This window comes from Molossus molossus, unplaced genomic scaffold (assembly GCF_014108415.1).
Source record: "Molossus molossus isolate mMolMol1 unplaced genomic scaffold, mMolMol1.p scaffold_m16_p_22, whole genome shotgun sequence".
In the NCBI taxonomy this organism is placed as follows: Eukaryota; Metazoa; Chordata; class Mammalia; order Chiroptera; family Molossidae; genus Molossus; species Molossus molossus.
This window is the reverse complement of record NW_023425358.1, coordinates 25,723,652-25,748,527: the sequence shown is the minus strand read 5'-3', so window position 1 is coordinate 25,748,527 and position 24,876 is coordinate 25,723,652. Positions and strand designations below refer to the sequence as shown.

The following is a 24,876-nucleotide window of genomic DNA, read 5'->3' as shown; positions in this document are numbered from 1 at the left end:
AAAAAATGGAAAAATGTCCTCTGGTGAGGATAAAAAAAAAAAAAATAAATAAATATAGCTAAACATTTTTTAAAAAGTGGTGAAACATTAATATTATTTGATTAATGCAGGCAGCTGTCTTGGGAAGAGGGGAGTTTCCTTGTTTGAGATAGTTCCCAATGTTTCCTTGGTTAGAGGGGAAATTTAAGTAATACCTTGCTGAGGTGAGAGAACAAAAAATTCTGTAAAGGGTCCTTGAAAACTGATGCTGATCCTCTTATGTGAAAATTATATTCTTGGGCCCAGCCAGTGTGGCTCAGTGGTTGAGCATCGAGCCATGCACCAGGAGGTTGCCAGTTCAATTTTCAGTCAGGGCACAGGCCCAGGTTGTGGGCCGAGTCCGCAGTGCGGGGCATGCAGGAGGCGGCCAGTCGATGTTCTCTCACGTAGATGTTTCTAGCTCTCGCTCCCTCTCACCTCCTCTCTCTGTAAGATCAATAAAGGAAAAAAAAATTATATTCTTGGCTCATAATCAGTAGAGAATTGATTTGGGTTTTTTCCCCCTTGAGTAGAGAAACCTATTAGTAGGCTCTTAAATAATAATTGCTAACGTTTATCAGAGTCTGTGCTAGGCACTTTGCAGATTAAAAAAAAAAATTCTTATTGAGATATAATTCACATACCATGCAATTTACCCATTTAAAGTGTACAGTTCAGTGTTTTTAGTATATTTACAAATATGTGCAACTACCATTGCACTCAATTTTAGAACATTTTCATCACTTCAAAAAAAAATCCTGTACTCTTTAGCTATAACCTTTTATCCTACTGCACTGTCCCTGCCCTTAGCAATCACTTACTTACTTTCTTTGTCTGTAGAGTTGCCTTTTCTGGACTTTCATATGAATGGAATTGTAATATGTAGACTATTGTGATTGGCTTCTTTTCCTTTGTGTAATATTATCAAGGTTCATCCAAGTTGTAGTATATATTAGTATTTCAGTCCTTTGTGTTGCCAAATAATATGTATATGTTACATTTTGTTTTTCTATTCATCCAGTTGATATCTGACATGACTTGTTTCCTTTGGCTATTGTGAATATACTGCTGTGAACATTCATGTATAGGTATTTGTTTGAATACCTGTTTTTGATTCTTATGGGTATATTCCTCGAAGTAAAATTTCTGGGTCATATGGTAACTCTTTGTTTAACCATTTCAGGAGTACCCAGATTGCTTGCCAAAGCAACTGAACCATTTTACATTTCCACTAGCAGTGTATGAGGGTTCTGATTTCTCTGTATCCTCATTTACACTTGATATTATCTTTTTATTTATTATTTTATTTATTTTTTGTTAATCTGCACCTGAGAATATTTTTTCTTTTTCTTTTTTCCAGATAGAGTGGAAGGGAGGGAGGGAGGGAGAGGGAGAGAAACATCAATGTGAAAGAGACACATCAATTGGTTGCCTCCTGCACAACCCTGACTGGGGTGGGGATCGAACCTGCCCAGGTACGTGCCCTCGACTGGGAATCTAACCACTGAGCAAAACTGGCCAGGGCATTATCTGACTTTTTAATTCTAGCCATTCTGAGTGTGAAGTGGTATTTTATTGTGGTTTTGATTTACATTTCCCTAGTGACTGATGATGCGCAGCGTTTTTTCATGTGCTTATTAGACATTTGTATATTTTCTTGGAAAAATTCAAGTTCTTTGCCCATTTTTAAATTAGATTATTTGTCATTCTATTATTGAATTGTAGAAATTCCTTAATATTGTAGATACAAGTGCCTTATCAAATATATGATTTGCAAAATGTTTTCCCATTTTGTGGGTTGATTTTTTTCCCCCACTTTTTTTTTTTTTTTTAATCCTCACCCGAGGACATTTTTTGTTCAGATAGAGTGGGAGGGAGAGAGAGGAAGAAAGAGAGAAACATTGACATGAAAGGGACACATAGAGTGGCTGCCACCCTCACGACCAACCAGGGCCGAGGACAAACTGCAACCGAGGTATTCACCCTTAGTGGGAACCGAACCTGGGTCTCTCTGGACTGCAGGCCGGTGCTCTAACCGCTGAGCCAAACTGGCCAGGGCTCCCCCACCTTTTTGATGGTGTCCTTTGAAGCATAAAAGTTTTAAAATTTTTTAAATTTATTTTTTATTAATTAATTTTTAATCCTCACTCAAGGACCTGCTTAGAAAGAAAGGGAGGGAGGGGAAGAGAGAGAGAATATCGATGTGAGAGAAAAACATCGATTGGTTGCCTTCTCTGCACTCCCCAGCTGGTGATCAAACCCGAAACCCAGCTATGTTCTTGACCAGGAATGGAACTGGTAACTTTTTGGTGCACGGGATGCACTCAACTAACTGAGCCACTTGGGCCTGGCAAAAATTTTAAATTTTGATGAAGTCCAATTTATCTATTTATTTTATTGCTTGTGCTTTTGGTGTCTCATCTAAGAATCCTTTGCCCACCCTGGCCGGTTTGGCTCAGCAGTTAGAGCATTGGCCTGTGGTCCAGAGAGATCCAGGTTCGGTTCCCACTAAGGGCATTTACCTCGGTTGCAGTTTGTCCTGGCCCAGGTTGGGTTGTGCGGGTGGCAGCCACTCGATGTGTCCGTTTCACGTTGATGTTTCTCTCTCTCTCTTCCTCTTCCTCTCTCTCCCTCCCACTCTGTCTGAACCCCCCCAAAATGGAAAATGTCCTTGGGTGAGGATAAAAAAAAAAGAATCCTTTGCCAGATCCAAGTTCATGAAGATTTACTCATATGTTTTCTTCTAGAGTTTTATAGTTTTTATAGTTCTTAATAGTTTTATCTTTGGTGCATTTTGAGTTAACTTTTTTATATGGTATGAGGTCAGGGTCCAACTTTTGCATGTGGCTATCTAGTGATCCCAGTACCATTCGCTAGAAAGACTATTCCTTCCCCATTGAATGGTTTTGGTACCTTGTCAAAAATCACTTGACTAAATTTATTTTTTATTACTTGACTAAATGAATTTATTTCTGGACTTTCAGTTCTATTCCATTGATATATATGTTTGTTCTTGTTCTGATACCTCACTGTCTTGATTTCCGTTGTTTTGTATTAAGTTTTATAATCAGGAAGTATGAGTCTTCCTAATTTGTTCTTCTCTTTCAAGGTTGTTTTGGCTACTCTTGGGTCCTTTGCAATTTTATATGAATTTTAAAATAAGTTTATCAGTTTTCACGAAGAAGTCAGCTGAGATTCTGATGGAGATGGATTGAATCTGTAGCTCAGTTTGAATATTGCCATTTTAATGTTAGGTCTTCTGACCCATGAATATGAGATATCTTTTCATTTAACTGTGTCTTCTTTAATTTCTTTCAGCAGTGTTTTTTAGTTTTTAATACAGGCATACCTCACAGATATTGCAGGTTCGGTTCTAGGTCATTACAATAAAGCAAGTGTCATAATAAAATGAGTCATACGCAGTATTTTTGCTGGTGGAGGGTCTTCATTTTAATTTGTAAAGAATGCAACATCTGTGAAGCATTGTAAAGCCAAGTATAGTAAAATGAGTCTTTCACCTTCTTGATTAGGTTTATTCCTGAGTATTTTATTCTTTTTGATACTACTGTGAATGGAATTGTTTTCTTTTTGTTTTATTTTTTATTTTAGAGAGAGAGCAAAAGGGAGGGGCAAAGAGAAAGAGCAAGAGAGAAATATCAATTTGTTGTTCCACTTATTACGCTTTCATTGGTTGATTCTTGTATGTGCCCTGACCGGGGATCAAACTTACAACCTTGGTGTATCTAACCAACTGAGCTCTCCAGTCAGGACCTGGAATTGTTTTCTTAATTTCATTTTCAGATTTTGTTATGAGTATGCAGAATTACAGTTGATTCTTGTATATGGATCTCTTATCCTGCAGCCTTACTGAATTTGTATATTGATTCTAATAGTTTTTTAGTGGATTCCCTAGGATTTTCTACATGTAAGATCATGTCATCTGCATTTGGAGATAGTTTTACTCCTTCCTTTCCAATCCAAGTGTCTTTTATTTGTTTATTATTATTTTTTCTTGCCCAGTTACCCAGGCTAGAACCTGTAGTACATTGGTGAATAGAAATGGCAAAAGCAGACATCTTGTCTGGTTCCTGATGATCTTAGGGAGAAAGCATCTTTCACCATTGGATATTGCTAGCGCTGTGTGTGTGTGTGTGTGTTTTAATCAGTTTGAGGAAATTTCCTTATGTTCCTAGTTTACTGAGTATTTTTATCATGCAAGAGTGTTGGATTTTGTCATATGCTTTTCTGTGTGAGATGATTTTGTTTTTTACTCAATTGATATGTTATATTGATTTTCAGATGTTGAACAAACCTTGCCTTCCTGGGATAAGTCCCAGTTGCTCATGTTGTATAATGCATTTCATGTGTTGCTAGATTTGGTCTGCTAGTATTTTGTTGAGGATTTTTGCATCTATATTCATAAAAGATAATTTGTCTAGTTTTTTGGTTATGTCTTAGTCTGATTTTGGTAGAGTAATAACTGGTCTTATAAAATTAATTTGGAAGCAATCCCTCCTATTCTGTTCTTTGGAAAAATTTGTTAAGAATTGGTATTGTTTAAATGTTTGATAGACTTCAGTGGTGAAGCCACCTGGACCTGGGCTTTGTCAGATGTTGTTTCTAAATCTTATTAAAGGTACCATTCCCTTCATTTTATAGATCAGAAAACTGAGGCCCAGAAAGGTTAAGTAATTTACTAATAAGTGGCAAAGCTAGGATTTGAATATGGGTTAATTTATGTAAAGTTGTAGGATGATAAAAAGAGCTGACATTTATTGTGTAATTAGATATGTGTGTCTAACCACACAAGGTGGTTTAACATATTAATCTCCTGCCACTCTCCCATCGCCAAGTGCTTATTTAATGATCACTTCAACTTTATATGTATTGTACCCATTTTCAGGTAGAGAATCTGACACTTAAGGAGATTCATTGGCTTGTACTGAACCATGGCCAGGAAGTAAATGGTACAGTTGTGCTTCTCACTCATAAGGCTGTATGACTCTGGAGGCTATCCTCTTAATTGCTTTTCTCTATTGCCTGAAGCAAAAGCAGCTGTGCCACATGTGGACAGCTGAGCCTAGATCCGGTTCAACCTTGGATGTGAATGGACTCACACCACCCTTCAAGCTTCCTGGGACATGCCTGACTCGGTCAGCCACAGCACTGTGAAAGCACCGACTTTTCTGTCTTTGCTCTGCAGCTAACACTGTAATCCATGGTTTATGTAATCTGATGATACATAGAACCTGTATATCATTCTGACTCCATGTAGTTAGGATGAAAATAAATTGTCACTGTGTGTAATATAGAAATGACTTTTAAAATTATTTTAGTATGCCCTGGCAAGTTTTGCTCAGCGGTTAGAGCATTGGCCCCAGGACCGAAGAGCTGCTGGTTCGATTCCGCTCAAGGGCCCGTACCTCTGTTGTGGTTCAGTCCCTGGCTCCGGTTGGGGTCATGCAGGAGGCAACCAGTCGATGTATTTCTCTCACATGGATGTTTCTTTCTCTCTCTCTCCTTCTCCCTCCCTCTCACTGTGCTTGAAAATAAATGGAAAAATATCCTCGGGTGAGGATTTAAAATAAATAAATAAGTAAATAAGTATTTGAGCTGGCAGATTTCTATATCTTTCAATGAACACATTCAAAGCACTTCACATATTTATATTAATATTTATTAATATTTATATTGGTGGTGAGATTAGATGATATCTAGCTTATTTGAGTGAAGAGGAAAAGTTATTTATTTTTCAAGTTAGAGGCTTTCCTCAAATGTCTATTTACATTCAAAAGGGAGGCACAAAAAGCTGACCTCACACCTGTGTGGCTGGGGGTGCTGGTTGAATGGTGGACCTCACAGTGGGTGGTGAGGTCTGATCTCCTCCCAGTTGGGAAGGGTGGTAGCTGGACCTGGCTGGCAGCCAGTGTTCTGGGAGCCCCAGCAATAAGGGAGGTTTCTCTGTACAGAACCACGTTGTCATTGTGACACCTGTTTATACCTGTGCTACATGTTATCCTGCCCAGGGCATGCAGTTTGGCTTCTGCTAGAGCAGATGTGGGGCAGTCCTCTGATTGTGCAGCAGTGGAGAAGGTGATCTGGGTGTTTAGCTGCTTCTGATTTAGGCTTCAGTTTTCTCTGAAGCCCCTCTCTTTAGAGACACACAATTTCTCTTCTGAGTGCTCTGGGGTTTCCAGTGGGCCTTGGCATTATTTTATGAACCTTTCCTCCTGAGACACTCAGCTGAGTGGAGAACATTTACAGTTAAGTCTGTCACATGTGTATGATAGCTTTCCATCTTCCAAGATTTTGTTGTCACATTTGCTCTTTTCTTAGGCCCTTTTCCAGTGTCCTTTCTCTTGTCTTTTGGTGTTTATAGCTGGTTTTATTCCTTGACTGTCATTTTATTAGGATTTGAGGAAAGAGTGGAGATAAATGCCATTTTGTAAATTACCTCTTTATGTCCTTTGTGTAATTTTCTATTGGGATTTTCATGTTTTGAATTTGTAAAAACTTTATATATGAAAGATATTAACTCTGACATACAGTGCAGTCCTTCATTCTATGTTAACTTACTGTTGAAACACTTGCTGGAAGGTACTGGTGGGCATTTGAGCTTCTGCTAACTTGTACAGATGGTACAAGTGTAGGGAAATGGATCCTGAAACCAGCTGGCTGTACGTTGGCTTTTGTATAGATGTGCTTTTCTTGTGGTTTTCACCACCTCATGGAAGCTCTTTATGTCTTCATGCTTGAGAATTACTCATACTGTTGCACAAATGAAGGACCCTGGCCAAATGGAAGCACATCATTTGCCATCTCCTCTACCAAGTACTGTAAACGTATGGTCCTGGTAGTCAACTGGAAGGCCTGGCAACAGCTGGGCTGAGGAACATGGGTGCTCAACTGCCTGCCAAGGATCTGTTGCCTCAGCCCAGCCACATGCCCCAGGCTTGGAGAGAGGCGACTTTGCACATGCCTTGGAAGGGTAGAAAGAGGCTCTGGCAAAAAACAAATAAATAAATTTTCTCCCTCTGCATTTAGCAGTGGCTCAGAGCCACGAGAAAGGGAATGAGAGGGAAGGAATTGGCAACAGCCTACCATACGTCCCATTTGGCATGAGCGGACAGGTGTTAGCCCTCCTCTGTACACGTGGGTCAGGATGACTGATTTCCAGCTGAGTTGTTATGGTTTGACCATGTTCCATTTCCACTTATGTTTTCTTCAGGCCCGTTCTATCCTAGCCAACATGGGCAGAATATTCTACATTAGCAGGCAGGAAAATTTCATTGGGCGCAGCCTAGGAAATCTCACCAGGCAGGGCCTGGTGATCTCAAAGCACAAAGCTTTCTATGCACATGCCTCTCCGACAACCTAGTGGAATTTGAAGTCTGAATTGACCCATGAAGAAGCCCAGGAATAGCACCCCTCCCCCAGGTGAATGATCAACTCTGATGTGAAAACCCATCCTGGTTTCACTTTCCCTCCCTGAGGTTTTCCTTTCCTCTGTCCAACTGCTGTGGCCACAGTCATTTATACTTTCCAGGCCTGGTTTGTTGTCACAGCTCTTAGCCCAGCACCTTTTCTAGTATACCACTGTCAGACCTTTTGTCATCCTAAACACCGTTTTTATTATATTACTCTTCGTTTAAATCCTTGCTACTCTTTTCCAAGACCTGGCTTTCGACCTGTCAGCTGCCTTAGTCAGATTCCTGGTAGCACTCAGCACCAGCAGTTTGGTTCTGAGTTGCTCTGATTGTTATTGCCTGTGTTGGAAGGCTTTTTTTGTTGTTGTTTTTAATCCTCACCCAAATATTTTTTTCCCATTGATTTATAGAGAGAGTGGAAGGGAGGGAGGGGGAGAGAGAGAGAAACATTAATGTGAGACACATTGATTGGTTGCCTCCTGCACTCGCCTGAACCGGGACCAGGAATCGAACCTGCAACTCTTCAGTGCTTGGGCTGTTGCTCTCACCATTGAATAACACCGGCCAGGGCCTGTGTTGGAAGGCCCTTAAAGACAATGGCGGTTGCTGATATTTCTTGGATTCTCCCCTACATGTAGTTGGTCTTGTGGAAACACTTGTGAGCGGGCAGAGTTCTCAGACAGCAGAGTGCTGATGTCTGGGGAAAATGCTGAGAACTGAAAAATTACCTTGGCAGACTGAGGAAAAAGCCACAATATCCTAACTTTTTTGGGGGCTGGGGGAGGAGCGGTGGGTGGCGATTCTTGAGCTTCAAATCTATCACATAACTTACCTTTGGAGTTTTCTTATCTATAAAAGAGGAGGGTTGGAGGTACTTATCTTTCAGTTCCCACCCAGTCCTAAAAGGCATTTGATTTTTCTTCATTCTTTGCCTTGATCTTTTTCCTGAAATTAAAACTGATGAGCAGTTTCTGGATCTTGAATTAGGAATTTTTCATTTCTTTGTAATTCTTTCCCTGACGCATTTTTCAGTTTTCTCTGGGTATGTGCTGCTGAAGGAATTTTGGATTTGCCATTTGGCTACTTTTTAGGAGAGCAGACAAAATGCCATACCATTCTGTTTTTTTTTTCTACTTGGAGCTTTTCATTTGTAAAAGAAAAGCTTTCAGTTGGGTTCATGATTTTAACATAATTTTTGTTCTTCTACAGACACGATGAGGCGGGTGGTACGACAGAGCAAGTTTCGGCATGTATTTGGACAAGCGGTGAAAAATGACCAGTGTTATGATGACATCCGGGTTTCTCGAGTGACCTGGGATAGTTCCTTTTGTGCTGTCAATCCCAGATTTGTTGCCATAATCATAGAAGCAAGTGGGGGAGGCGCCTTCCTTGTGCTCCCTTTGCACAAGGTAAGTAATCTGACTTTCCATTCTGTTCAACATAATAGATTGACAGTTCACCAAGAATTGTGTGATTGCCCAGACCATTGGACTCTGATGTAATTGAGGTTTCATTCCATATAGTTTACAGCCACATCGGTTTTTCTCTAATAGAGAATCATTAAACAGAACAGTGAACTCTGTTCTGGGCGTGCCCTCCATGGATGGAAAAGATGATGATGATGATGCTGTGAGCATGGGCAGGCAAGGAATTTTATGATTTGGTTGGTAGTCATCCACTTTTCATGAACATTTCCCCAAAAGGTGCAGTTTAAAAACACTTGTTTTTAAATGGGCAGACATATGTAAGATCATCTTTTTCGTATGAAGTCATGAGGACTGAGACGTTTTGATTTTTTTTAGTGTTAAGTGGGATGAGAGCTCAAGAAAAGATCCCAGTACTGCAGATTTCAGGTCTGTATAACAGTAAGTTTCAGCATAGGATCTAAACAGTGGTAGTAAGTGGTACAAATAAAGAATCTTTACTGAAAGTGATTTCATGTGACCTTCTACTTCAGTGGGCTTCCCAGTCCTCCCTTCTCAGAGAACCGTCTCCATTATGGAGAAGATAGGAGATTTGTGATTTTCTGACTGTTCTTGAATATTGTAGATAAAAATCTGTACTTGTTTTAACAGGAAATCCCAGAATCACAAATAATCGGGGGTGGGGGTGGAGGGTATTGCTGTGATGAGAGAGCCTGGAAAGAGTCGTTTTCTCGTTAGCTTTGGAGGGAAGTTGGTTTGGTGAGTCCTGAGCTCTGATGATAAGGGCTCAGTGCTGGTGAGGATGCAGGTGTTGGGTCACATTGCAGCTGCTTCCACTCTGCTGAGAACTGGGTCTCCCTGAGTCCGAGCCATGTACATTAGGGGTACGGCTCACTCGGGACCATGTGATTCTGAAAATGGTTACAATACAGTGGTTTTCTGTTAAAGTATTGTTTCCCATTTTGGTGTTTTTTTCCTTAGGAAAAATTCTCACTGGGAAAACTTCCAATTCTCTTGTACTTTTCTTTCTCTCAGATGCTTATGACTAACTTGTTGTATTTTAACATCTGAGTTGTACTTTAGTGACTGGATTGATGTGATATTACGCAACAGGACCATTTCACTACAGAAATAGGGGATGGATGCCTTTGAGGAACAAATTTCTTTTAATGTTTTCATTGATTTTTTAGAGAGAGAGAAAGGGAGAGAGAGATAGAAACATCGATGTAAGAGAGAAACATTGATCAACTGCCTCCTGCATGCCCCTCACTGGGATTAAGCCTGAAACCCAGGCATATGCCCTGTGCCCTCACTGAGAATTGAACCCGGACCTCTCAGTGCATGGGACGACACACAGTCCACTGAGCCGCACCGGCTGGGCAAGGAACAAATTTGATATGTGTTTTCAAATGTATCTTCTCATTGGCAGAGTCGTTGATGATACTTTTATTTCTGTGGAGAACATTGCTGGTTAGTGGCAAATAATACATGACACTCTTATAACTGTGCTTAAACCTGATTTTGAAGTGGGAGTTTGAATTTAATATCAGTTATATTTGGTCTCCACAACATTTTAGTTTATTTCTTCACCAAAAACAAGAGCAGTTGGAAACCTGACTTGTGGTGGGTTTTATGGTGGCCAGCTGAGGAGAGATATTTGAGCTTTGTCAACCAAGATAAGGCACTGGAGTACCATAATCTGTTTTGGAATAGTTTTTATTTCATCTTTTATAGTATAGAATGAGAGGTAAACTTAAGACATATTTTTTGTTTGTTTGTTTCAAAGAAATAGAACAAGCCCATTAAGAAGTCCCAAATAAACTTTTAAATGGCTAATCTTCCGCTGAGTTCAGACAGTTCTCTTCAAGTCCCACATCCTCAGAAGGCTCCACGGGTCCATCTGTGCTTTTACAAACCATGGGAAACTGTGATTTTCATTTATGCCATTTAAGGGAGTCCCATATGTAGTTCCTAAGTTAACTGGATCTTACAGTTTGATTTTCACTTGCGTTAAGTGGCCTACACTGAATAGGTTTTAGTAGTTTGTTCTTTAACCAGCTGTATAATGATTAGGATAGAATAAAGTTGTTTTAAAAATAATCATGTTTGTCCCTGGCCGGGTGGCTTAGTTGGTTGGAGCATCATCCCTTGCACCAAAAGGTTGCAGATACCTAAGTTGTGGGTTCGATCCCTGGTCAAGAGTGTGTTGGGAGGTAACTGATGGATGTTTCTCTCTTGCATCGATGTTTCTCTTTCCCTCTGTAAAATCAATAAATATATCCTCAGGTGAGGATTAAAAAAAATAATAAGTAATCATGTTTTGATGAAGTGTTGGTTTTTGGAGGAGCCTCAAGGGTCTCTCTCAGGCTGTAATACTGTTTATGTGACTTTGCTCCTTAAATATTAATTTGTTTTGAAGGAGGTGACAGTGGTGTAAACTAAGCCCAGTGACAACCATTGGAAATAAGCACTTGAGGTTATTGACTTTTACCGTCGATGGGTTTACATGTACTAGGTGGGATTTTTGTGTATTAAAGTGTATTTAGTCCTTAGGGTCAGTGTGGCATAGAGGAAAGAACAGGGGTCTGGGAACTGGGGAGCCGAGGTGGGGGTTCAGTCCTAGCTCAGCCACCAACTTGCAGTGGGACATGGATATGTCATTCTGTCCTTCTGATCTTCTGGTTCTCTATCTGTAACATGATTTTCTGCCTTGGAAATTCTGGATAATCTCAGAAGAGCCTCTCCTATGGTTCTCAGTTATAAATTGATTTCTAATACAGCTGGTTTGGTACCCAAATTCAGCAAAGATTATACTGTTGCTCAATTTTTTCTCCCTCCTTCATGCCAACACATAACTTTGGAAAGTAGATGCCTTTTATTTGTGGCTGCTTTTCCACCAAAGCCAAGGCTGAGCCCAACAAAGAAGAGTGGTCTTGTGGCCCTGTAGACAGTTCTGTGCCAGGGAGCTCTAAGAAGGATCTGCTTTGGTGGCAGGGCCTGATCCAGGAGCCCTGAAGTGTTAGGTGACACTCCCCTTTCTTTTCTTCCCAAGCCCCTGTCTCTTGACCAGTTATTACCTAAGCTGGGCATCAGTAGCTGCTAGAAAATAGAATTGTGTTCCACATTGTTGAAACCTACTACATTTCTATCTGCTGACTGCTCTTTTGATACCTATCTACCTTATAATTTTGATGTAATAATGAATATTTGAATAAGGGTCATAAGTTTTACATTTTTATAGATGTTTATACATTACAAAGTCTTTCATTGTCTTTGACTATTCACAGTGTTCAGTTGGTTTGATCATCTATAAACTGAATGTCTCCTGGTTGCCAGCATCTCTGCCCTCCAGGAGCACTTGCATCCAGTTGTCATTGAGGTTGTTTCCTAATCTCCTCTAGAAGATTGCTGGTGCTGAGGTGTTTATCTTCTCTTAGCAGCCTTGAAGGATAAATTTGGTGACCCAAAGTACATGGGGCATCCATTAATTCTAATGCAGGGCTCTGTCCTGGAAGAGAGATTCCTACAACTTCAGTATTTTAGCAACTTTGAAATAGTTTTATAACGAAGGGCTGCTTTAGTTTAAAAATGAAGAAAAGCCCTGGCCGGTTTGGCTCAGCGGTTAGAGCGTCGGCCTGTGGTCCAGAGAGACCTGGGTTCGGTTCCCGCTAAGGGCGTGTACCTCAGTTGCAGTTTGTCCCCGGCCCTGGTTGGTCGTGCGGGTGGCAGCCACTTGATGTGTCCCTTTCACATTGATGTTTCTCTCTTTCTCTCTTCCTCTCTCTCCCTCCCACTATAGCTGAACAAAAAATGGAAAAATGTCCTCGGGTGAGGATAAAATCAATCAATCAATCAATCGATCGATCGATCCTCCACATTTTAAATAAAATAAATAAATAAATAAATGCAAAGAAAAACTGCCTGGCCTGTGTGGCTCAGTGGTTGGTTGAGCATTGACCAATGCTCCAAGAGGTCGTCAGTTCAATTCCCAGTCAGGGCACGGGTCCAGTTTGTGGGCCCAGTCCCTAGTGGGGTCATGTAGGAGGCAGCCAGTCGTTGTTCTTTCTCATCGATGTTTCTGTCTCTCTCTCCCTCTCTCTTCCTCTCTCTCTCAAAGCAAAGAAAAAAAATATTTAAAAGCAAAGAAAAACCAAATTTACACATATAATATGAAGTGATGCTTGAAATCAAGCTTGCAGGAAATGATGCTCTAGGTGTATATTGGGCTCCAGTATGTATGGTAGCAGTCTGGGATTACTATAAACATGAACTTTAGGAGATGGGTATTTTTTTAGTTTATTGAATTTATTTATTTAGGGGTATGGTTTTAACTAACTATCTCAGAGACTTCTGGTAATGTTTCCCCCCAGCTTTTTTACTTTTTCATTATAGACAGGCAGGTTGGTATTGGTAATGCTATTGGGGGGGGGGGGGCTCTGTGTACATATGAATATTGAATATACATGTATTGATCTTAAGATGTATTGTGACACTTGCAGAAAGGCTCCCATTTAAAGACATGGTTTTTCATCAATTTCTTCAAAGCTAGTTTAGCAGTAAATAGGGCTTGTTATCACAGCCTCATAAGACTTGTGGTTAGATTCTAGGTCTAGGAGAATCATGGTTTCTGTCTTCCAGGAGTTAAAAAATAGTGTAATAAGGACAGATACATTAAAATACATACATAGCAAGAGGTAAGCATAGGAATGACTATATGTTCATTTTAACTGTATGGTTTATGAGGTTTTTGTTAGGTCTTTTTATTAGAGAAAGCTGGATTTTAAGAGGTCACTGCCAGAGGAACAGGAGAAGTACTCACCCCTGAGGTGGGGCGATTTAGATGAGCGATTGTGCTTCAGGATCTCCTTTGTAATTCTTCCTTCAAGCTATGGCCAGCCATTCTGTTTGACTTTTCAAGGTGTGGCTGAGTACATTTTCTTATTCTTTGGTCTTTCAGAGGCTGAATAATAGCAGTCTTGCTGAACAGAAGTTGGCTTTGTGGGTTTGGCTATAGGGATCTTTTTTCCCCACAACTGCATCAACTGCCTTGTCCCAGTCCCCTGTGCACTCTACCATGTGGGCATGAACAAGCCTCTCCCGCGGAGAGTAGCCACACTCGTGATGTGGGACTGAGGCATTCCCATCCCTGCTGTGAACCACGTGGGACATTCAGACGCACCAGTGTTTTGTGGTTAGGTGCACACGCGCACACAGGCACTGAAACTTCAGATCGCAGTGAACCCGTTAATCCTAACTTTAACAAATAAAGGTGAGGGGAGTTGGTTAGAATTATATGCTCTGATCTCTTAACATTCACTTGGATGGAGGGAACAAATTGGAGGGCTCCTATCTTCCCTAATTGCTTTTCCCTTCCCCGACTGTTCTTACCTTCGAGTATTGGAGTGATGGCTAATTTCATCCTCCCTTTATTCATTTAATTATTTATGTTAAAAAATATGTTTCTATTGATTTTTAGAGAGAGAGGAAGAGCGAGAGAGAGAGAGAAGGAGAGAGAGAGAGAGAGAGATCGATGATGAGAGAGAAACATCGATCAGTTGTCTCCTGCATGCCCCCTACTGGGGGTGGAGCCTGCAACCTCAGCATGTGCCCTGACCGGGAATATGACGCTAAATCCATTGAGCCACACCGGCAGTGCTCATCCTCCCTTTGATTGCCTTGGAGAGCAGCTCTGCTCTGGGCCCTACTGAGATGGGTGTGGCTAAGTCTCTGTTAACCTTTTGGGTCACTATCTCTTCTCTCATTCTAGCTCCTCTGGGATAGCTGTTTAGTACCTTATATACAGTCACTTCTCTGTCATTAATTTTAGAAACTTTGTGTGGGAATATTTAAGATCGTGCTGTATTTATGTCTGTGAACTATCTTTTCAATTCATTTTGTGGTCTTTCTCAACTAGGGTTTTGTGAAAAAATTCAGCCCTAAAGAAAATTTTTTCAATGAATATTTTTTTAGTTTTCTCAAGGATGGGACATGGCTATGCCTTTTAGATGCATAGGAGAGAAATTGATTCATTACTTGTAGTAGCTGCCTTAGGGCATTGGGACTTAATTCTCTCACAGAACTTGGATTGACAAGGGCTACTTCAGAGTGTTTTTCTGCCATATATATTAAGGAAGAAATCTTGATTCATTTCAGTCAGTATTCTGAGTGTCTCTTCTATTCAGTATCCAACTCACATGTTACCTCTAATTCGCTGAGAAAATGGAAATCATTCTATGGGTTCTCTTAGCCTTTTTTCCATGCTACTAGTACCACAGACTTCATTATCACATTCTATTATAATTATTTTCTTCATTACTTAACAGATAAGGGGAAGGTAGTTTGAATTATATGCTCTTGATCTCATGACATTCACTTGGGTGGAGGATACAGACTGAATGGCTATTTGAATGGTAGCTCTTAGTAACAAGGTCTCCAAACTCTGGCCTTATTCTATAGCAGCCTCCGGTGATTCTTATCTCCTTGTGTTCATGCATAGTGTGGTGCCCTCCCATATTCAATAGGGCTGACTATGTATAACCACGAGGATCTAGTGCAATTGGTGCAGTGTGACTCAGGCTAGGTCATAAAGCATATTGGCTTTTACTTTGTCTCTTTTGGAGCCTTCGTGTTCCAAGCAGCTCTGTGGAGAGGTCCATAGGACTTCTCATTATTAGCCAGCACCACTCAACAAACATGTGAGTGAACCATCTTGAACGTGGATCCTTGACTCATGAGAATCCAGAGCCAGAACCACCCAGATAACTGCTGCTTTTGAACGCCTGGCCCTCGGAAGCTGTGTGAGATGATAAATGTTTATTGTTTTAAGTAGCTGAGTTTTAGAGTTAAGCAGTAATTGATAACTAACACATGTATTCTCAGAATGTGGTGCTTGGTCACATAATGCATAAATAAATGAGTACTTCACAATGGCCATTTTAGTTTTAAGCACTCATTCCACTTCTTAAAAAAAATACAAAGAATCTATGTAGATATATAAATACATATAGATACATAACATTCTTAAATCTTATGAATAAGTGGGGGATTCTGTACAGTAGCAAGAGAAAGTTATGTTATATGGCAAGATCCTTATGTTTCATGATACTGTCATATAGCCTAAAAAATGTGTTATGAGGTCATAGTCACTATCTTATACATAACTTCAAATTATGCTATTGGTTTTGAGGGAGAAATTCTGGGATGTTAATATTGATGGTGGGTCTAAAGGTGATTTTTATTTTTTTTATAATACCTGTACTTTTTTTCAAAATGGTTTACAGTGAACTTATTACATGTAAAGATTATTATTATTATTATTTTTTATCCTCACCTGAGGACATTTTTTTTGTTTTTTTGTTCAGATAGAGTGGGAGGGAGAGAGGGGGGAGAGAGAGAGAGAAACATCGATATGAAAGGGACACATCAAGTGGTTGCCACCCGCACGACCCAACCAGGGCCGGGGACAAACTGCAACCGAGGTACATGCCCTTAGCAGGAACTGAACCCAGGTTTCTCTGGACCGCAGGCTGACGCTCTAACCACTGAGCAAAACTGGCCAAGGCTATTTTTAAAAGTATTGTCAGTAATACTACCAGAGCATATATAAAGAGCGAATTGTTTAAGTTTCTTTTTAAAAGAAAGTTTTTATTGATTTTTTTAGAGAGAGAGGAAGGGAGAGAAATATAGAAACATCAATGTGACAGAGAAATATCAGTTGGCTGCCTCCTACATGCCCCATACTGGGACAACACTTAGTATGGGACAACGCTCAATCCACTGAGCCACAGTGGCCAGGCGAATTGTTTAAATTTTAGTGAAATTTAAAACAGCAGTTTATTTTTATTTATTTATTTTATATTAATCCTTACCCAAGGATGTTTTTCCATTGATTTTTAGATAGAGAGGGAGGGGAGGGGGAGAGAGAGAGAAACAGCGATGTGAGAGAGACACATTGATTGGTTGCCTCCCTCGTGACCCTGATGGGGCTGAGGATCGAACCTGCAACCCAGGCACATGCCCTTGGCCAGGAATCAAATCTGGGACACTTTGTTCTGAGGGCCAGTGCTCTAACTACTCAGCTAAACCAGCCAGGGCTAAAACATTACTTTAAAAAATATCACAGTCAGCCCTGGCTCGTTTTGCTCAGCGGTTAGAGCATTGGCCCGAGTACCAAAGAATCGCAGGTTCGATTCCAGCCAAGGTCAAGTACCTCAACTGCAGTTCGTCCCTGGCCTTGGTTGGGGTCATGCGGAAGGCAACCAATTCATGAGTCTTTCTCACATCGACGTTTCTCTCTCTCTTCCTCCCTCCTTCCCTTCTATCTGAAGATAACGATGGAAAAATATCCTTGGGTGAGGATTAAAAAAAAAAAATCACATTCATACTTTCACATATTCATTCCTTAGACATTTGAGCACCTGCCCTGTGCCATGACCTGTGTTGGGTTCTTGCTCTTAACAGGCTTTGATAGCAGTTGACCTTGTTGATCTTGATTTCTCCAAAGAAGAGTTTCATGTGTACATAAAGTACTGACACAACAATGAGAGATGAGTTCCAACCAAGGCTCTGAAGTCAAGGAAGACATCACAGAGAGATTGTATTGGAATTTAGGTTTTCCTGTGTCTAGTAGCTAGAGGTGAAACAAGAAGAGCCCAGCCAGTTCACTAAACTGAGTTAGAAGAGAGGCTCTGCTCTGGGAGAGCAAAGAATAAGGTGGGAGCCACATTCCTCCTTCAGATTCCTGGATCTCTGGGAATTTAGATGGACTTTTCTAGTATCGGAGAAATAGGATGTTTGATTGGAGGAGGGGATTAAGAGGAGCTGAAGGATAGCTTTTTGACAGAAAAATCATTTCTTGGCTCTTTACCCCCCTTCTTTTCCATTGTAAATAGTGCAAACTTGGTGTTTTCCATGATTATTTTATGGAGAACCAGAATAAGCACTGTTCTTCATTTTTGGAATTATTGTTATGACTGGAACAACTTTGCATATTTCTTCTGTATCAGCTTCAGGAAAAGGCAGTGACTTCATGTCATAGTCTTAAAAATGAGACTCCTGCCCTGGCCAGTTTGGCTCAGCGGTTAGAGCGTCGGCCTGCGGTCCGGAGAGACCTGGGTTCGGTTCCCGCTAAGGGCACGTACTTCGGTTGCAGTTTGTCCCCGGCCCTGGTTGGTCGTGCGGGTGGCAGCCACTCGATGTGTTCCTTTCACATCGATGTTTCTCTCTCTCTCTCTGTTCCTCTCTCTCCCTCCCACTCTACCTGAACAAAAAATGGAAAAATGTCCTCGGGTGAGGATAAAAAAAAAAAATGAGACTCCAAAGTGACATCAGAATAGAATATGCTTAGAGGGTCCCCTACCTAAACGGAGTCTCAATTTTTATACATTGTAGGACTGCTGTCATACCTCTGTTCTTCAGTTGCAGAAATTGAAACTCAGATTGCGTGATTGCCCATAGCTGTGGGTCTTTCATGGATTAGAATTTAGGTATCTTGATCTTGTTTTGATTTGTACATGTATTTTTTTTTTATCCTCACCCGAGGATATTTTTCTATTTTTTGTACAGATAGAGTGGGAGGGAGAGAGAGGAAGGAAGAGAGAGAGAGAAACATCGACGTGAAGGGACACATTGAGTGGCTGCCACCCGCACGACCAACCAGGGCCGGGGACAAACTGCAACCGAAGTACGTGCCCTTAGCGGGAACCAAACCCGGGTCTCTCCGGACCGCAGGCCGACGCTCTAACCGCTGAGCCAAACTGGCCAGGGCTGTACATGTATATTTTTGATTAACATTTTTTTTCCACTGAGTGTAAAGTTTTTTTCTTTTTTGGTATAGACATTGTAGTCTACTTGACACTTAATCCTTTGCATCTTTCTCTGGGATTAGAGATTTAATAACAAAAGCACTAGCTTGTCACGGCTTTGATTCTGTCAGCTTGGAAAATTGTCTTAAGGTTTGGAAAGGATTTTGTCTGTACCATGCCTTGTGTGGAAACAGCGACAAGGATGAAATGGCAGCAGTTCACATTTTTGAGGACTTCTTGAAGTGCCAGGCGCCGTGCTGATAGGTGCCTTATTTCATGGACTAGTTCAAAAGGAATGGCAGTTTCCCGATGGTGCTTTCAACCAGCACCTGCTGGATTTGCATGGGCTGCCCCCCCCCCACACACACACACACTGTACACTGCTAACAGGCAATTTCCATTCCCACAAACAGCGATGCTCCATTTGGACAAGGGTCGCAATGCCAGTAGCCCTTTGTACAGATGTGGACTTTTGGCCTATGGTGGCTTTCGTGTTGTGGGCAGGGGATTCATTGTCAGTGTCCTGATGTGTCCTGGAATTCATTGCCTCTTGAAATAGATACTGTCTGATGCCCTGAGCACCTTAAATTGTCAATTGTATGGGCCCTGAAATGCTAGGAGGCAGGGTGTATGTGGGGAGGGGGGAGGATGCAGGGGGAGGATGCATGGGGAGGGCACCAGGTGCAGAACAATGACTTCCAAATTATGTCACGAGCTGCCAGCCACACGAGTGAGCCCTGCACAGCCTCATTACCACATGAAGTGCCACAGAAGGGCCTTTTCATTTTTTCTCAGTGACTCTGTTTTCCATAGTCTTACTGGGGAGGGTGGGGGACACTCTACTCAACCTCAGTTAACAATGGAGCACAAAGTCCTGGCAGAAGGAACCTCACAATGTACCCTGGGGCTATTTTTGATTACAGTGAGTGACTGTGACTCAGAGTGTGCCCTGGCAGATGACGGCTTCCCCTCCCTCCTCCCCTGGAGATGAGCAGGCCGCCTGTCCTTTGTGCGTTTCCTTGGCCAGCTTCTCAGAACTGCTGCAGTTCACTGATATGTCCACAGCAGCCGGCCGCAGGCTTGACAGGGCTCTGACAGTGGTTTTTACCATATATGGCCATCAGAGCTCTGGGCTGTCAGCAGGCCAGGATAATTTCCTTCCTTTGCTTTGATTGGCTGCACAGCGTCTCAGAGGATGGTGGGATCTGGGAGTGTGTGGTGAAGGGAAGCCACTGAGTCAAGTGCAAAGAACGTTTAACTCTTTCCTGGTTTTTTTGGAACCCGAGTCTGTGCATAGCACACAGGCAAGTGCTGCTGGCAGAAGCCCTCAGCAGCCCAGCCCTCAACATGTAAATATAGCCCAAGTCGGGGAAAGCGGTGAAGAAAGGTTCTTGAATACAGATTACTCTGAAATAGACTCAGGTTTAATGGACAGTCCCGATTTGTCCAGAAGCCACCTTGTAACTGTAGGTTGCAAATATTCTGCCTGTACCAAGTTGAATATTTGTGCTAGTTAGGGGTGGGACCTGAGTTGTGTGCAGGGAAGGCTGAGCCGGGTGGACGAGTGATGCAGCACGTGTTGGTGCTCTCAGAGGAGTGGTGACTTGGGTTTCTTTTCTGGCTGAGCTTTAAGTCATGAGTAAATGATACAGGCTACTGAACTGGGTCTCTACTCCTATCCTCCTGCTTGTTTACACCACTGCAAGATGTGAACTGCCCTGGCCATGGAGCCCAAGGCATTTACCTAACATAGTTGTAATTTTTTTCTGTTTTTCATCCCTACTTCAAGGAGGGTGGATTTTTATTCTGAGGCTTGTGGGCAAAACCAATGCAAAGCTGGGACTGGAAGGGGGAGCCCCGAAGCTCTTCATCATTCTCAGAGGGTCCCAGGGGAGATTATCTCCAGTGCAAGGGGTGAGGCAACCAATTACTCTCCTTTCTAATTTGACACTGAATGTTTTGTTTTAATTTCCTATATTTGTACTTACACTGATAGTGCTTTTGCTTTGAAGTTGAATTTTATTTTGACTTGGTTCTACCTCATCTTGGGTTCCTACTTTTTGTTTGTTTTTAGACCAGAAGTATAATATGAGATTACTTGTCTGCAGTGATGACATTTTCACTTCATACATTTTTTATAAGTCAGGAATTTAGGAAATATAGCTTCTCTGGTTGATATTGTGAGTTTAGGCGTCATTAAAGGGATGTTAACTCTTCCACTTTTTTATTTTCTGATAATAAAATATCCGTAATTTGAGTAACTTCCCTCAGGTTTTTAAAAATGGTCTGTTTGATACTGAAGCCAGTTGTAGAGAGGACCCTTGATGGCCAAATGATTTGCTTGGCGTTTTCACCGTGCTCATAAAGACTTTTTAAATCCACTGGCAGGTGAGGGCTCTGCAGAACCACACTGCCTCTCCCTGGCAGCTTTGGTGCTTAGCGTACCTTACAGCACTGGGTAATCCAATCTGTGTGTTTTATTTTCAGAGCACCTTCTCTTAGGTTGGTGTTTCTGGTTCACTTAAAGTAAAACCTTCTCAGAATGTTTTATTCCTGGGCTTTGAGCTGTCACTTTCAGTGACCAGCCTGTCAACAAGTCATATATTGTGTGATTCAGTTTTTATGGTCTGCTCAGAAGTCCCTGTCTCCTTGTCTGGGCTACTTCTCCCCTGTCCTGAGACCACAGCCACTATAGCTCCTTCCTGTGGGGCAACAGGGCCTTAAGAGTTTTCAACAGAACATGTATCCACATAAATAATACTGGTACAAGAAAAAGGAAGTTGAATAAAAAGGAAAACCCACTTCAATAGACATCCTTTTTTGACTCCTTTGAACTCCACACAGTGTGAATGGAGCCCTTATGCCTGGGCTGGAAACTTTTCCTTTGCTTCTGAGCACATGTTTGACTTACCATTCTCCTTGCTGGGAGTTCAGAAATTCTTACTGTATTACTTCAGGGCCAGTACTGAGTTATTATCAATGCCTTTGAAAAGATCTTTTAATTTAGGGACAGTATGATAAAGTTTTTGAAGTTTGGGCACATAACGTGATTTTGATTAGCATTTTTTTCCCAAAATGAAAACTTTGATGAACATAAAGTGAGGATGAACAGTTTGGAAAAATCTTTATACCTTGCTGCTTGCGTCAGGTTGGGGTAGAGCTGTTTAGGCCCATACATCAGAGGGTAGTATAACCAGTCTGGATAATAAGCACAGATTCTAATAATGGATTAAAAAATGTCTGGATAATGAGATGACTGTAGATTAGACATTGGAAAAGTACTGGGAAGCTGCCTGTGCTGGACTTGATAAGGGAGACAGTATAGAAAACAGTCAAAACTCAGCACCCTAGAAGGGCTTGGGCTTCTATGATTGAACTCCAGAATGTAAACTAAAGGGAAATGGTACGTGGAATACCTTGAACATCTTAAAGGGAATTATTTGATTTGGCTGATAAAATTGATGTCACTTGTTTTTAAAAAATATTTTATCTTTATTGATTTTTTTTTTTTTTTGAGAGAGAGAGAAACATCAATGTAGGACAACATCGACTGGCCACCTCCTGCATGCCCCCCACTGGGGATTGGGCCCACAACTTGTGCTATATATACCCTGACCAGGAATCAAACTGGTGACCTCTCAGTACATGGGCCAATGCTCAACCAGTGAGCCACACCGGCCAGACATGTGTGTCACTTTTCTTTTTTTTTTAATCCTCACCCAATGATATTTTTCCATTTATCTTCATATAGAGTAGGCGGGAGGGAGAGAGACAGACAGACAGAGAGGAAGAGAAACATCCGACGCGAGAGAGATACATTGATTGCTTGCCTCCCAAACAATCCCGACCAGGGCTGGGGACTGAACCGCAACCGAGGTACATACCCTTGACTGGAATCAAACCCAAGACTCTTTGGTCCTTGGGCCAACGCTCTAACCACTGAGCCAAACCAGCCAGGGCATGTGTGTCACTTTTTATCACCATGGGAGTTTATTAGCTTTATGAAAACATATGTTAATTATGAGAAAAAGTAAGCTTGCTGGGTAGTGTGTGTGGCTTTAACATGTTGCATTTTGAAGGAACCAGTAATTATTAGGTTGATTTTCCTTAGCACCAGTTTGGTACCATCTTCAACTTCATACTGAGCAAGCTAAAGTGTGGATCAAGAACAATTATTATGTGAGGGGCCACTCTTACATTAAGAAATAATAATTCTGAGTGATCTTTTATATAGTGTATAGGTCATATTGGAAGCATCTCAACATTGAATTTTGAGAGTTTGATAACGTTATGTTTGTAATCTGTAATACACCATTAGTTTCTTTAAATCCACATCCCAGAGTGGGTTTTATGGAAACATATCTGTGAGATTTCTCTACGTGTTTGTTAGTATATATTTAGAATATGTTGATTGCATAGTACTGGCCTAGGCATGTAGGATGAGCGTAGTTCTTAAGTATGGATTCTTTTTTTGAAATGAAGTGTGAGAAATAAGACACACTGTTACATGTAAGTGGAAGCAGTGGTGATTTTCCATTGAAATTGATGGCAAATATCCCTACACTAGAAATATTTCATGAGAGTTATATTGAATTTTGTGTGCCTAAGGAGGAATGTTTTCGCAAAGTTATTTAAAATTACAAACATTCCTTCTTACAGCAGTTAAACTTATGTACTAACTGACACTTCAATTTTTATTTCACCCCTTCCCACTTTAAAAAAATGCCATTGGTGGAGAGTGTTGCCTAACTCTGAGTTTAGTTGAAGCATCGTTCACCAGGAGCTCTGCCCTTTCCCCCAAACCTAAAAGCAAATGACAGTGCTGGTGTCTAGGAGGTTTTCTGCCACTGTGAGGGTTGCTGGCTGGAACCCTTCAAAGCCATCAGCCTCAGCTTGGGCCAGCCACATGGAAACTGTGCTGTCACACCTCTCTCTTGTGCCAGCTGTACACACACTTTGAAGGCGGAATTTTCCCTGGGGCTCATGTTGCTTGGCCCCTGACAGGCCACTGGATCTTTTAGATAATGTCTGTAAGCTAGTGCCCTGACCTATTTCACTGATGTCTTACAAATTTTGAATTGGCCTCTGGGCCAGAGGCTTTGAGGACTTTGGTGTTGGTCATTTTTATCACTTGAGTTGACTTGCTAGTAATTCCCACCATTTGGAATTTTAGCTAAAGAAGTACAATAAAAGGTCTCCTATGGATTGAGACTAGTAAGTAATCATAAATAAAAACTTTGTTTAAAGTGAGAGGTCTAAATGGCTGACTATTCTCAGTTAAATGTTCAATTCCATGCTAGAAAAGTAGTACTGTTCTAGATGATGCAACTGGGTTGACACATCCCTAATGAAACAGCGGACTGGTTTTTTAATACATGAAATTATTCTATATATAAACCTTGGAAAATTGATGGGTAGTTCTTAAAATAAATCACCATTTAGTTAAAAAAAAAAAAGGTACTTTAAAACAGGCATTGAATTTTTGTAAATCTTCCTTGCAGCCTCAATATTCATTTACATTTGCTGCTGAAAGGTGCAGGCAGGCGGTGTTGTCACCATGACTTCAGTAGATGTCTTTCTGAATGGTCCTTCACAGTCTAGCAAACTAGACATGGATTTCGTGGTTTATTCATTGGATGATAAATGAGGATGTGTCATGGGTATGAATGACAAATGCATTTTCATTTAGATCCTAGTGCAAAATGTCTTTGAGAAATGATGTGTCCTCATCTTTACCAAATAAGGCCATTATTGAATGGTTTCCTTCAGGTTCCATGTACGTGAGCTCTCAGCAGTTTATAATTGCCCAGCTCTGCCCTTTTAATATATATTCATTGGGTGAACTCTGTTGTGTCTTTTGTTTTCTGGTTTTTTTTTTAATCCTCACCCAAGGATATTTTTCTACTTTTGTTCAGATAGAGTGGGAGGGAGAGAGAGGGAGAGAGAGGAAGAGAGAGAGAGAGAGAGACATTGATGTGAAAGGGACACATTGAGTGGCTGCATCCCGCACGACCCAACCAGGCCCGGAGACGAATCACAACCGAGGTACATGCCCTTGACTCGAACCCGCGACTCATTGGTCTGTGGGCCGACGCTCTAACCACTGAGCAAAACCGGCCAGGGTGTGCCTTTTGTTTTTTCATTGATTTTATTATGTATAAGAAAAGATGAAGATAGTTGATACTTGACTGTGTGTCATGAATA

The 24,876-nt window shown here is 41.2% G+C and overlaps 1 protein-coding gene across 6 annotated transcripts in view; it reads left to right on the top strand.

The window, feature by feature from the left end:
• Positions 1 to 24,876, top strand: part of CORO1C (coronin 1C) — an 81,161-nt gene that overhangs the window by 22,074 nt on the left and 34,211 nt on the right. For 3 of the 6 annotated variants that reach the window (XM_036276746.1, XM_036276749.1, XM_036276750.1), the window contains exon 2: positions 8,655 to 8,854. In XM_036276746.1, coding sequence (XP_036132639.1) covers positions 8,660 to 8,854 — 195 coding nt within the window. In that variant the 5' untranslated portion in view covers positions 8,655 to 8,659. Of the gene's footprint in view, positions 1 to 5,084; positions 5,172 to 5,207; positions 5,230 to 7,250; positions 7,456 to 8,654; positions 8,855 to 24,876 lie in introns of those variants that run through there. The other 3 variants (XM_036276747.1, XM_036276748.1, XM_036276745.1) reach the window with 3 other exon arrangements.